The 13188-nt window shown below is 37.8% G+C and overlaps 2 protein-coding genes across 19 annotated transcripts in view; both read right to left on the reverse strand.

Moving 5' to 3' along the window:
* The window catches only part of LOC128545731 (protocadherin gamma-C5-like), a 241929-nt gene that overhangs the window by 172111 nt on the left and 56630 nt on the right, over positions 1-13188 (reverse strand). For 4 of the 18 annotated variants that reach the window (XM_053516291.1, XM_053516290.1, XM_053516280.1 and 1 more), the window contains exon 1: positions 5497-8023. The exons of 13 other annotated variants lie outside the window; for them this stretch is intronic. In XM_053516291.1, coding sequence (XP_053372266.1) covers positions 5497-7974 — 2478 coding nt within the window. In that variant the 5' untranslated portion in view covers positions 7975-8023. Of the gene's footprint in view, positions 1-5496; positions 8024-9214; positions 11748-13188 lie in introns of those variants that run through there. One more of the 18 variants, XM_053516294.1, reaches the window with a different exon arrangement.
* LOC128545734 (putative protocadherin beta-18) lies at positions 1654-4288 on the reverse strand. The gene has a single exon (XM_053516333.1). It carries the CDS (start codon positions 4255-4257, stop codon positions 1750-1752), a length of 2508 nt encoding a protein of 835 aa, XP_053372308.1. The 5' UTR covers positions 4258-4288; the 3' UTR covers positions 1654-1749.

Genomic DNA, 13188 nt, shown 5'->3' on the forward strand with positions numbered 1-13188 from the left:
CACAATATATTCACACTACAGAACCTCCTACTTTCTGCCTCTGCAACTGATTTTTCCAGAAGTTCAATAATAATTTGTATTCAAGTTCTTATCACATAAGAGCACAAACCATCTACACATTGCAATTATTTTTAAATCTCCTGTTTATTTTCTCATTCACACATGTGCACATACACACACCAGCGTACAAACAAAGACACAGATGTGTTCACACAGGTAAATTCTTCATTAAAACTTTCCTTATCTCCTAGATTGTATTAATATTTAACTTTCTTCAAGAACTAAAAAAGTTTTACAAATTTCATGTGGTTGTTAAGATTATATAACAAGTATTTAACAAACCATTTAATTGCTAGTTGGCAATCAAATATTATTTTGTCATCTAGGTCACAAGGCAAAAAAGTAATAAATAGTTTTTCTAGAAGAAAATTCCAAAATTAATATGTTTCTTTCACCCATTAACAATACATTTCAGTATTACCAAGGTGTATATAAGGAATTGCAGGTGAGTGTACTTTTTAAGGCTAGGCCAGATATGATTGGAGGCAGGATGTAACTGTAGGTCATCCTTATTGAAATTTATATTAATATGATATATGGAAATAAAAGTTAAAAAAATATCTGGATCTATGAGGTTGCTATTAACACTTAGTTGTTAGCATTATCACTACCATCAAACCAAGACAACAAACAGTAGAGACATTCCACTCATATCTTCAGATACATGCAGAAGACATTTAGAACCTGACAAAGAATTTGTTATGACTTTGTACTCTGGCTGTAGTGTTAGGATAATAATTGCTGGCATTCCTCAAAATGCAGTAAATGCCACAAGTGATTAAAACATTTAGTACATTTTGGACGTTTTAACATGGTACTACCATCTGTTAGTTGTTTGTACAACCATTTTAGTCTATTTAATATACCTACTGTATGGTCCAAAAAAACAAAAAAAAAAGTATGCAAAATATTCAGAAGTGAATAGCACCACGCGATACCTGTGATAAGCTGCATTGGTAAGCACTAGTCATAAACGAATAAGTCTGTCTGTCGACATATGACCACATCACAAACAACAGTTAACTGAAGCACTAATTTCTATTTTATTTAAAAATGTCTAATTTGTATTCTGGACAGCACTGCCAGGAAAATCCAAGCACACAATATTCCTCTGGGTTTTCTTTCAAATATAATCAGAGGTTTAACAAAGCAAATAAAAATTAACATGATACTATTAGCAACATTTTACATAAAAATTTTGGAGATTATAGCATAAATTCTGATTTTGTTCAGGCTTTGACAGCATTACCAAAATGGAAATACGTGTGTAAACTACAAAAATAGTTACATAAACTCTATGAATAAACGTCTACAGCAACAACATACCAAAATCAAGCCAGAAAACAGCAAGAAAAGACTTTCAGCATGAAGTATATTGGTGAAAAAATACAAGAAGAAGGTGCCATAACTTTGCATGACTAAACAGTACACTACTTAAATGATCATGAGCTTAAACCCTAGCACCACCAAGCTGCCACTATTGGGCTTTTAAACAATATCATAAACATTAAACTGATCAGATACATGAATTAGATAAATGTAAGTAATTCTGCTTCAATCAGTCTGTAAGATGCCATACAAGTAAACATAAAATGAAAACTGCTCTAATTCTGTTAAAATGAGAAGGAACGGCAATAAAATGTGTTTGAAATGTACAACTGCAAATGTAATTAAATATGCATAGTAGTGTCAGATAGGGACAGAGCTCAGTTTTCTTACCTCATCACCATCAGTTGTATTGTTAAGTGTAATCAAGCTTTCTGCGAAAGTGTCATTTTGGCCCTTTTTAAAAGTTCCATCAGCAGTAAGTGTGCTGTCATTGTAAGATGTGATGAACTTGAAGTCACTCGTGCGAGATCCTGTTGTTAGATATGTGTCATAGTTGTAAGAACTGCGGAGAGTTCCAGCTCCCTCCACCTCTGCATAGTTGGGAGGGAGATATGCACTGGGAATGGCCACTGCTCCATCAAACAACAGTCTGGGCTTTCTCCTGTGGCAAAACCTCACAGCCAGGATCAGAATAATGAAAGTCAGAAAAAAGGTGGACACAGAAACTAGTGCGATGATCAAATAAAAAGTCAGTTTGGAATTACTCTCCTCATATGCCATGTCTTTCAGTTCTGGAACTTCAGCAAGATTATCAGAAATAAGCAAATACACAGAACAAGTAGCAGAAAGAGGGGGCTGTCCGTTATCTTTCACTGAGATAACAAGGGTCTGTTTCATGCTGTCAGATTCAGTAACATCTCTCTGAGCCCTGATCTCTCCACTATGGAGACCAATAGTGAAAAGTCCTGGATCAGTAGATTTGACAATCTGATACGAGAGCCATGCGTTCTGTCCAGAGTCAGCATCCACAGCAATGACTTTGGAGACAAGAGAGCCAGAGAGAGCAGCTTTAGGGACCATCTCAGTCATTAAAGACTTTCCATCTGGAGCAGGGTATAATATCTGTGGAGAGTTATCATTCTCATCTGATATGAACACACTCACAGTCACGCTGCTGCTGAGTGGAGGAGAACCATTGTCTCTGGCTACAACCTGGACTGTAAAGTTTCTGAACTTTTCATAGTCAAATGACCTCACAGCATGGATCACTCCTGTGTCTGAGTTAATGGATAAAAATGATGAGACTGGAACAGCGTTTATCTCACTGGGCACCAGAGAATACAGTACTGTACCGTTCTGCCTCCAGTCTGGGTCTCTTGCAGTAACAGAACTAATAGAGGTTCCTGGTTTGTTATTTTCCATCACATATGCAGTGTAGGATTGCTGTTCAAATACAGGAGGATTGTCATTAATGTCTGATACAGATAGATGAATTGTCATTGATGAAGATAAAGGTGGAGAGCCTCCATCAGTAGCAGTAATAGTTATATTGTAATTTTCTTCCGTCTCTCGATCAAGCATGCTTGTCGTTACTAATGAAAAATAATTCTTGATGGATGGATTTAATTTAAAAGGCAAATTTCCATGAATTGAACAATGAATTTGTCGATTATCTCCTGAATCTTTATCCTGAACGTTGATAATGGCCACCTCAGTGCCAACAATTACATTCTCAGGTAAAGGATTACTCAGAGATTTAATAATAATTTTAGGAGCATTGTCATTGACATCAGTAATATCTATAATAACACTTGCAGTTGATGCCAAACCAGATCCATCTTTAGCTTGGACTCCAATTTCATAATATTTTTCCTCTTCATAGTCGATTTCTCCATTTACCTTAATTCGTCCAGTGACCTTATCAATAATAAATAATGTTTTTTCATTATCCGAAATGTGGCTAAACTCATAAGTGACTGCTCCGTTTGCTCCTTCATCTGCATCTTCTGCGCTCACAGTGACGACTTCTGTTCCTATTGGTGCGTTTTCAGCTAAAGTCACTTTATATACAGACTGACTGAACACCGGAACATTATCATTAGCATCTAGCACAGTGATGTGTATAACAGCAGTCCCTGATCTCTGAGGAATCCCGCCATCCACTGCGGTAAGAATCAAGTCAATATCCTTCTGTTGTTCGCGATCCAGCTCTTTCTCCAACACGAGCTCTGCGTATTTCCGTCCGTTTTTATTTTCTTGAACAGACAAAACAAAATGGTCGTTCTTCTCCAGAGCATAGCCATTCACTCCGTTTTGTCCGATATCAGAGTCGTGAGCTTCATCCAAACGGAAGCGCTGCCCTTTATCAGCGGACTCGCGGATTTCAAACGAAATACGTTCATTAAGAAATTTAGGCGCGTTATCATTAATATCCTGAACATTCAGAGAAATGCGATGTAGCTCGAGAGGATTCTCTAAAACCAGCTCATAATTGAGGATGCAGTTCGGTCTTAAACCACAAAGCTTTTCCCGGTCTATTGTCTCTGAAACGATCAGTTCTCCCGTATTAAATTTAATATCCACATACCGCTTGCTGCTGTCCTCAGTTTCCACTCGCGCCTTTCGCGTTGACAATTTTAACACATCAAATCCGAGATCCTTTGCGACGTTTCCAATTACATACCCATGCTTCATTTCCTCCTGTACTGTGTAGCTCAGATCTCCGCACACGATGCTCCGATTGAAAATGAGAGCTAAGAAAAATCCTAATATTACACAGGACAGCGCTGTAGGCTTCAAACCCCCAAACCTGGATGACATCGTCACGACTTCAAAAAATGTCGAGAATAAGCTTTTCAAAGAGATCATCAAAAAATGGGTTTGTGTATCCTAAGAAAGATTGAAGTAAGTGGCTGAGTTCGTTTTGCAGGCAGACCGTCCCTCGATTACATATTTACAAGAAGGGTGGTGTGGAGTTTAAAATGTTTCCTGTAGGTCAACAGCGACACTCGGAGCATTCTTTGATTACTACACCGTTACCGAACCGACTGTCATTAGCTGTCTAATGTAATCGTGTTGAGACCAGAGAGAAAGTTCAATCAATGAGGTCATACATTGTTTCTGAAAGACCAAACTGACGACCAGCTAAATCACTCTCCAAAGGACCAAAGCAGTGGTTCTACAGACAATCTACTGAATAGGTAAATAACAAAAAATATTCTCACCATTGAAAATCGGTATTATAATTGATTTTGAAATAAGTCTTATGTTACGTCACAAACATAGAGAAATATATTAGACAATATAATTATTTCTAACTGATGAGAAAAAAAAAACGATTATTCTTTCACGTAAATAATTTGATCAACAAAACAGACTAGGTTAAGTTTAACTGAAAAGCATTTTTTTAACCCACATCCAATTACTCCTTCACTTTACCAAGCTAATCACAGCAAAAATATTATATAACATTTAAAAAGCAACTCTGTAATGCCAAAGATACCACAACAAATTTTTGGAATGCTGGTGTGCCAACAAGTGTGAATGTGCAGCATAGAGAGATTACCTTATGATGTTAGCTAAATAAAATATAAAACCCAATTGTTTAAGTCAGTGTCTGCCATGCGCTCAAGACTAATTTGGACCATGCAAAGTACTGTACAACATATACAGGACCGACTGTAAAAATGTACTGTGGCATTTAGACATAAAATATCGAGATTGTGATGGTTACAGAGCATTTGCTTTGGACCCACATTTAAATTGGCATGTGCCTGTAGCTTATGGTAATCAACAAATCATAAATAACATTTTTGATAAAAGTTGCAATGAACTCCAAAAATAGTTGTCGACTAATTTATGCAACTGGAGAAGAACTGCAGAATTCACATTGCATCTACACTTGCACAAAGTAACAAGTTTTCAGCAAGACGAAAGGGTATTATATCAGGGTAAAAAATACTGCCAGTGTCATCAAAGGTTTAACCTAAATATAAATACACATGTTTAAACTAAATATAAATACATTTGAATGCCACAGATATCAGATGGAAATCACAATCTTGGTACCAGTGATGAAAGCCAATTTAAAAACACACGATTTCTTACCTCATCTCCTTCTCCTGTAGTGTTAAGTGTAATTAGGTTTTTGGCTAAAGTATCATTTTGGTCAATTTTTAGAGTTCCACCAGCAGTAAGAGTGCTGTCATTATAAGATGTGATGAACTTGAAGTCACTGGTGCGAGATCCTGTGGTTAGATACGTGTCATAATTGTAAGAACTGCGGAGAGTTCCAGCTCCCTCCACCTCTGCATAGTTGGGAGGGAGATATGCACTGGGAATGGCCACTGCTCCGTCAAACAACAGTCTGGGCTTTCTCCTGTGGCAAAACCTCACAGCCAGGATCAGAATAATGAAAGTCAGAAAGAAGGTGGATACGGAAACTAGTGCGATGATCAAATAAAAGGTCAGTTTGGAATTACTCTCCTCGTAAGTCATGTCTTTCAGTTCTGGAACTTCAGCAAGGTTATCAGTAATAAGCAAGTACACAGAACAGGTAGCAGAGAGAGAGGGCTGTCCGTTATCTTTCACTGAGATAACAAGGGTCTGTTTCATGCTGTCAGATTCAGTGATGTCCCTCTGAGCCCTGATCTCTCCACTATGGAGACCAATAGTGAAAAGTCCTGGATCAGTAGATTTGACAATCTCATAAGAGAGCCATGCGTTCTGTCCAGAGTCAGCATCCACAGCAATGACTTTGGACACCAGAGAGCCAGAGAGAGCAGCTTTAGGAACCATCTCAGTCATTAAAGACTTTCCCTCTGGAGCAGTGTATAATATCTGTGGAGAGTTATCATTCTCATCTGATATGAACACACTCACAGTCACGCTGCTGCTGAGTGGAGGAGAACCATTGTCTCTGGCTACAACCTGGACTGTAAAGTTTCGGAACTTTTCATAATCAAATGACCTCACAGCATGGATCACTCCTGTGTCTGAGTTAATGGATAAAAATGATGAGACTGGAACAGCGTTTATCTCACTGGGCACCAGAGAATACAGTACTGTACCGTTCTGCCTCCAGTCTGGGTCTCCTGCAGTAACAGAACTAATAGAGGTTCCTGGTTTGTTATTTTCCATCACATATGCAGTGTATGATTGCTGTTCAAATACAGGAGGATTGTCATTAATGTCTGATACAGATAGATGAATTGTCATTGATGAAGATAAAGGTGGAGAGCCTTCATCAGTAGCAGTAATAGTTATATTGTAATTTTCTTCCGTCTCTCGATCAAGCATGCTTGTCGTTACTAATGAAAAATAATTCTTGATGGATGGATTTAATTTAAAAGGCAAATTTCCATGAATTGAACAATGAATTTGTCGATTATCTCCTGAATCTTTATCCTGAACGTTGATAATGGCCACCTCAGTGCCCACAATTACATTCTCAGGTAAAGGATTACTCAGAGATTTAATAATAATTTTAGGAGCATTGTCATTGACATCAGTAATATCTATAATAACACTTGCAGTTGATGCTAAACCAGATCCATCTTTAGCTTGGACTCCAATTTCATAATATTTTTCCTCTTCATAGTCGATTTCTCCATTTACCTTAATTCGTCCAGTGACCTTATCAATAATAAATAATGTTTTTGCATCATCCGAAATGTGGCTAAACTCATAAGTGACTGCACCGTTTGCTCCTTCATCTGCATCTTCTGCGCTCACAGTAACGACTTCTGTTCCTATTGGTGCGTTTTCAGCTAAAGCCACTTTATATACAGACTGACTGAACACCGGAACATTATCATTAGCATCTAGCACAGTGATGTGTATAACAGCAGTCCCTGATCTCTGAGGAATCCCGCCATCCACTGCGGTAAGAATCAAGTCAATATCCTTCTGTTGTTCGCGATCCAGCTCTTTCTCCAACACGAGCTCTGCGTATTTCCGTCCGTTTTTATTTTCTTGAACAGACAAAACAAAATGGTCGTTCTTCTCCAGAGCATAGCCATTCACTCCGTTTTGTCCGATATCAGAGTCGTGAGCTTCATCCAAACGGAAGCGCTGCCCTTTATCAGCGGACTCTCCGATTTCAAACGAAATACGTTCATTAAGAAATTTAGGCGCGTTATCATTAATATCCTGAACATTCAGAGAAATGCGATGTAGCTCGAGAGGATTCTCTAAAACCAGCTCATAATTGAGGATGCAGTTCGGTCTTAAACCACAAAGCTTTTCCCGGTCTATTGTCTCTGAAACGATCAGTTCTCCCGTATTAAATTTAATATCCACATACCGCTTGCTGCTGTCCTCAGTTTCCACTCGCGCCTTTCGCGTTGACAATTTTAACACATCAAATCCGAGATCCTTTGCGACGTTTCCAATTACATACCCATGCTTCATTTCCTCCTGTACTGTGTAGCTCAGATCTCCGCACACGATGCTCCGATTGAAAATGAGAGCTAAGAAAAATCCTAATATTACACAGGACAGCGCTGTAGGCTTCAAACCCCCAAACCTGGATGACATCGTCACGACTTCAAAAAATGTCGAGAATAAGCTTTTCAAAGAGATCATCAAAAAATGGGTTTGTGTATCCTAAGAAAGATTGAAGTAAGTGGCTGTGTTCGTTTTGCAGGCAGACCGTCCCTCGATTACATATTTACAAGAAGGGTGGTGTGGAGTTTAAAATGTTTCCTGTAGGTCAACAGCGACACTCGGAGCATTCTTTGATTACTACACCGTTACCGAACCGACTGTCATTAGCTGTCTAATGTAATCGTGTTGAGACCAGAGAGAAAGTTCAATCAATGAGGTCATACATTGTTTCTGAAAGACCAAACTGACGACCAGCTAAATCACTCTCCAAAGGACCAAAGCAGTGGTTCTACAGACAATCTACTGAATAGGTAAATAACAAAAAATATTCTCACCATTGAAAATCGGTATTATAATTGATTTTGAAATAAGTCTTATGTTACGTCACAAACATAGAGAAATATATTAGACAATATAATTATTTCTAACTGATGAGAAAAAAAAAAACGATTATTCTTTCACGTAAATAATTTGATCAACAAAACAGACTAGGTTAAGTTTAACTGAAAAGCATTTTTTTAACCCACATCCAATTACTCCTTCACTTTACCAAGCTAATCACAGCAAAAATATTATATAACATTTAAAAAGCAACTCTGTAATGCCAAAGATACCACAACAAATTTTTGGAATGCTGGTGTGCCAACAAGTGTGAATGTGCAGCATAGAGAGATTACCTTATGATGTTAGCTAAATAAAATATAAAACCCAATTGTTTAAGTCAGTGTCTGCCATGCGCTCAAGACTAATTTGGACCATGCAAAGTACTGTACAACATATACAGGACCGACTGTAAAAATGTACTGTGGCATTTAGACATAAAATATCGAGATTGTGATGGTTACAGAGCATTTGCTTTGGACCCACATTTAAATTGGCATGTGCCTGTAGCTTATGGTAATCAACAAATCATAAATAACATTTTTGATAAAAGTTGCAATGAACTCCAAAAATAGTTGTCGACTAATTTATGCAACTGGAGAAGAACTGCAGAATTCACATTGCATCTACACTTGCACAAAGTAACAAGTTTTCAGCAATACGAAAGGGTATTATATCAGGGTAAAAAATACTGCCAACGTCATCAAAGGTTTAACCTAAATATAAATACACATGTTTAAACTAAATATAAATACATTTGAATGCAACAGATATCAGATGGAAATCACAATCTTGGTACCAGTGATGAAAGCCAATTTAAAAACACACGATTTCTTACCTCATCTCCTTCTCCTGTAGTGTTAAGTGTAATTAGATTTTTGGCTAAAGTATCATTTTGGTCAGTTTTTAGAGTTTCACCAGCAGTAAGAGTGCTGTCATTATAAGATGTGATGAACTTGAAGTCACTGGTGCGAGATCCTGTGGTTAGATACGTGTCATAATTGTAAGAACTACAGAGAGTTCCAGCTCCCTCCACCTCTGCATAGTTGGGAGGGAGATATGCACTGGGAATGGCCACTGCTCCGTCAAACAACAGTCTGGGCTTTCTCCTGTGGCAAAACCTCACAGCCAGGATCAGAATAATGAAAGTCAGAAAGAAGGTAGACACAGAAACTAGTGCGATGATCAAATAAAAAGTCAGTTTGGAATTGCTCTCCTCATAAGTCATGTCTTTCAGTTCTGGAACTTCAGCAAGATTATCAGAAATAAGCAAATACACAGAACAGGTAGCAGAGAGAGGGGGCTGTCCGTTATCTTTTACTGAGATAACAATGGTCTGTTTCATGCTGTCAGATTCAGTAACGTCCCTCTGAGCCCTGATCTCTCCACTATGGAGACCAATAGTGAAAAGTCCTGGATCAGTAGATTTGACAATCTGATAAGAGAGCCAAGCGTTCTGTCCAGAGTCAGCATCCACAGCAATGACTTTGGAGACAAGAGAGCCAGAGAGAGCAGCTTTAGGGACCATTTCAGTCATTAAAGACTTTCCCTCTGGAGCAGGGTATAATATCTGTGGAGAGTTATCATTCTCATCTGATATGAACACACTCACAGTCACGCTGCTGCTGAGTGGAGGAGAACCATTGTCTCTGGCTACAACCTGGACTGTAAAGTTTCTAAACCTTTCATAGTCAAATGACCTCACAGCATGCATCACTCCTGTGTCTGAGTTAATGGATAAAAATGAGGTGACTGGAACAGCGTTTATCTCACTGGGCACCAAAGAATACAGTACTGTACCGTTCTGCCTCCAGTCTGGGTCTCTTGCAGTAACAGAACTAATAGAGGTTCCTGGTTTGTTATTTTCCATCACATATGCAGTGTAGGATTGCTGTTCAAACACAGGAGGATTGTCATTGATGTCTGATACAGATAGATGAATTGTCATTGATGAAGATAAAGGTGGAGAGCCTCCATCAGTAGCGGTAATAGTTATATTGTAATCTGCTTCTGTCTCTCGATCCAGAAGATTTGTGTTAATTAGAGAAAAATAGTTTTTAATAGACGGGTTTAATTTAAAAGGAACATTTCCCTGAATTGAACAGTGAATCTGTCTGTTATCACCCGAGTCTTTATCCTGAACATTAATAATGGCCACCTCAGTGCCTACAACGGTGTTCTCCAGTATTGGGTTGTTTATAGATGTCAGAATAATTTTAGGTGCATTGTCATTTACATCAGTAATATCTATAATAACACTTGCAGTTGATGCTAAACCAGATCCATCTTTAGCCTGGACTTCAAACTCATAATACTTTTCTTCCTCATAGTCAATTTCTCCATTTACCTTAATTTGTCCAGTGAGCTTATCAATAATAAATGTTTGTGCTGCATTATGAGCTATGTGACTAAACTCATAAGTGACTGCACCGTTTGCTCCTTCATCTGCATCTTCTGCGCTCACAGTGACGACTTCTGATCCTATTGGTGCGTTTTCAGCTAAAGCCACTTTATATACAGACTGACTGAACACTGGAACATTATCATTAGCATCTAGCACAGTGATGTGTATAACAGCAGTCCCTGATCTCTGAGGAATCCCGCCATCCACTGCGGTAAGAATCAAGTCAATATCCTTCTGTTGTTCGCGATCCAGCTCTTTCTCCAACACGAGCTCTGCGTATTTCCGCCCGTTTTTATTTTCTTGAACAGACAAAACAAAATGGTCGTTCTTCTCCAGAGCATAGCCATTCACTCCGTTTTGTCCGATATCATAATCACGAGCTTCATCCAAACGGAAGCGCTGCCCTTTAACAGCGGACTCGCGGATTTCAAACGAAATCCGTTCATTACCGAATTTTGGCGCGTTGTCGTTAATATCCTGAACATTCAGAGAAATGCGATGCACCTCGAGCGGATTGGCTAAAACGAGCTCATAATTTAAGATGCAGTTGATCCTTGAGCCACAAAGCGTCTCTCTGTCGATTCTCTCCACTACGATCAAATCTCCAGAATTCAGATTAATGTCAATGTACCGTTTGCTGCTGTCTTCGGTGTTGATTCGCGCTTTACGAGCTGATAAACTTTGAGCTCCGACTCCGACGTCTTTTGCGATATTTCCAATCACATACTGACTCCTGGTTTCCTCAGGAACAGAATAGCTCAGATCTCCTCGGGCGGCGGGGAGAAGAAAGAAAAGGAGCGCTGCGAGGAGAGGAGTCAGAAGAACTGAAAGCTTCTTACGTCCCATATTTTCAGAATTCCAATCCTCACTCCGAATAACTCAGTCTAACGTGGTGTAGTCTGTAAAAACAGATGGAAAATGTCTACCGGAAGAGAACCATTAGATTAATCCATGTCGCGTGCAGCTCGCTCTTAGTATCACTGATGTCTGCATGGGAATATTTTAGAGAGGGGAGGAAATGCTCCGAAGTACAAGGATGTGATGGTGAACAGCGACGCTCTGAGTATATTCTGTTTACTACAAGCAGATTTTACATATAAGTGAATATTTATGGAATGTAAACATATAGTTCACGTTTTATACACATTTCAGGTGTTTTTTTAATTATTATTTTAACTTTAAATTATATGTACCGACTACAGCAACATAACATGTATTATTTATTAGTTTTTGGGCCTTTATAAGAAAAAATAAACATAAAAAACACATACTTAACCAATTATGATAATATAATTTATTGTCTTATTGCTCTAGTGCTTCTGGAATAAAGTATAATCTCAAAAAACTCTCAAAACAAATTTTATACATATTTTTTTTTTATCCACATTAGTTTTTGCGGCTGAAAATGTGCTTCAATAAATTCAATTGATTTAGTATTTATCAGTGTAGTCTTGTGTTTTTCTCCTTATTATTGCTGGACACATATTTTTCTAGCCACAGAAGTAGTTAAAAATCTCTAGAGCTTCAAAATAAGAGAAAAATTTAAAACTGTAGAAAATTTTGCAAACTTTGTTTCTTTTTTCTCTCCTTCTTTTTCTTCTTGTACTAAGTACTATTCTTTATTATTGTTGTTGTTTTTGTTATTATTATTATTATTATTATTATTATTATTATTTATTTTTATTATTATCATCAACTAATTAATGGTAATTTCATTTATATTTGACACTATCCAACTAACATGTCTATTTGACGTGTCCTAACCTCAATGAGTATAGGCAGAGTAGAGAGAACAAAACCATGTTTCAGGACCACGGAAAGCTCTCTCAGTTGCAGAGGTTAATCTCCAGAACTGGTAAGAAAAATAAATCACATTTAACAAAACAAACAAAATAGAGCTGTGTGATACATAGGTTTCATTGATTTTTTTCACCAATGTAAATAGAAGAAAATTGTGATTTAATCTTAACTATCATTACAGAGTGCTCCATATTCACACTGTAAAACTTCCCTTTCCCTTAACCACACACGTTAGGAAGCTTTTTCATTCATTTGAAACTAGTGCAAAATAGTTCTAAAATGTAAAACAACTAAAGGTAACATGACAAATTTATTTTAACTCCGACAGAAGCACACAACTGCATAGAAAAAGTGTGTAGTTAGACAAGGTAAAGATTGCTAAAAAGCAGGCAGGGGTGAACTGACAACATAAAGCAGCCCAGAAATGTTGAAATGAGAGATCCTACCATAGAGATCTTACAAAGAAGGTAGGCTGTACTGTATTGCATTTTAGCAAGTGATTGAGCAGTATTAAATTTATATTATGCAACATTATTCCCCATATTGATTAATATTAATTTCATGGCAAGTGCAGCCTTCGCTAATGCACCAGTATAAAAGTCATAAGG

This window comes from Clarias gariepinus, chromosome 17 (assembly GCF_024256425.1).
Source record: "Clarias gariepinus isolate MV-2021 ecotype Netherlands chromosome 17, CGAR_prim_01v2, whole genome shotgun sequence".
Classification (NCBI taxonomy): domain Eukaryota; kingdom Metazoa; phylum Chordata; class Actinopteri; order Siluriformes; family Clariidae; genus Clarias; species Clarias gariepinus.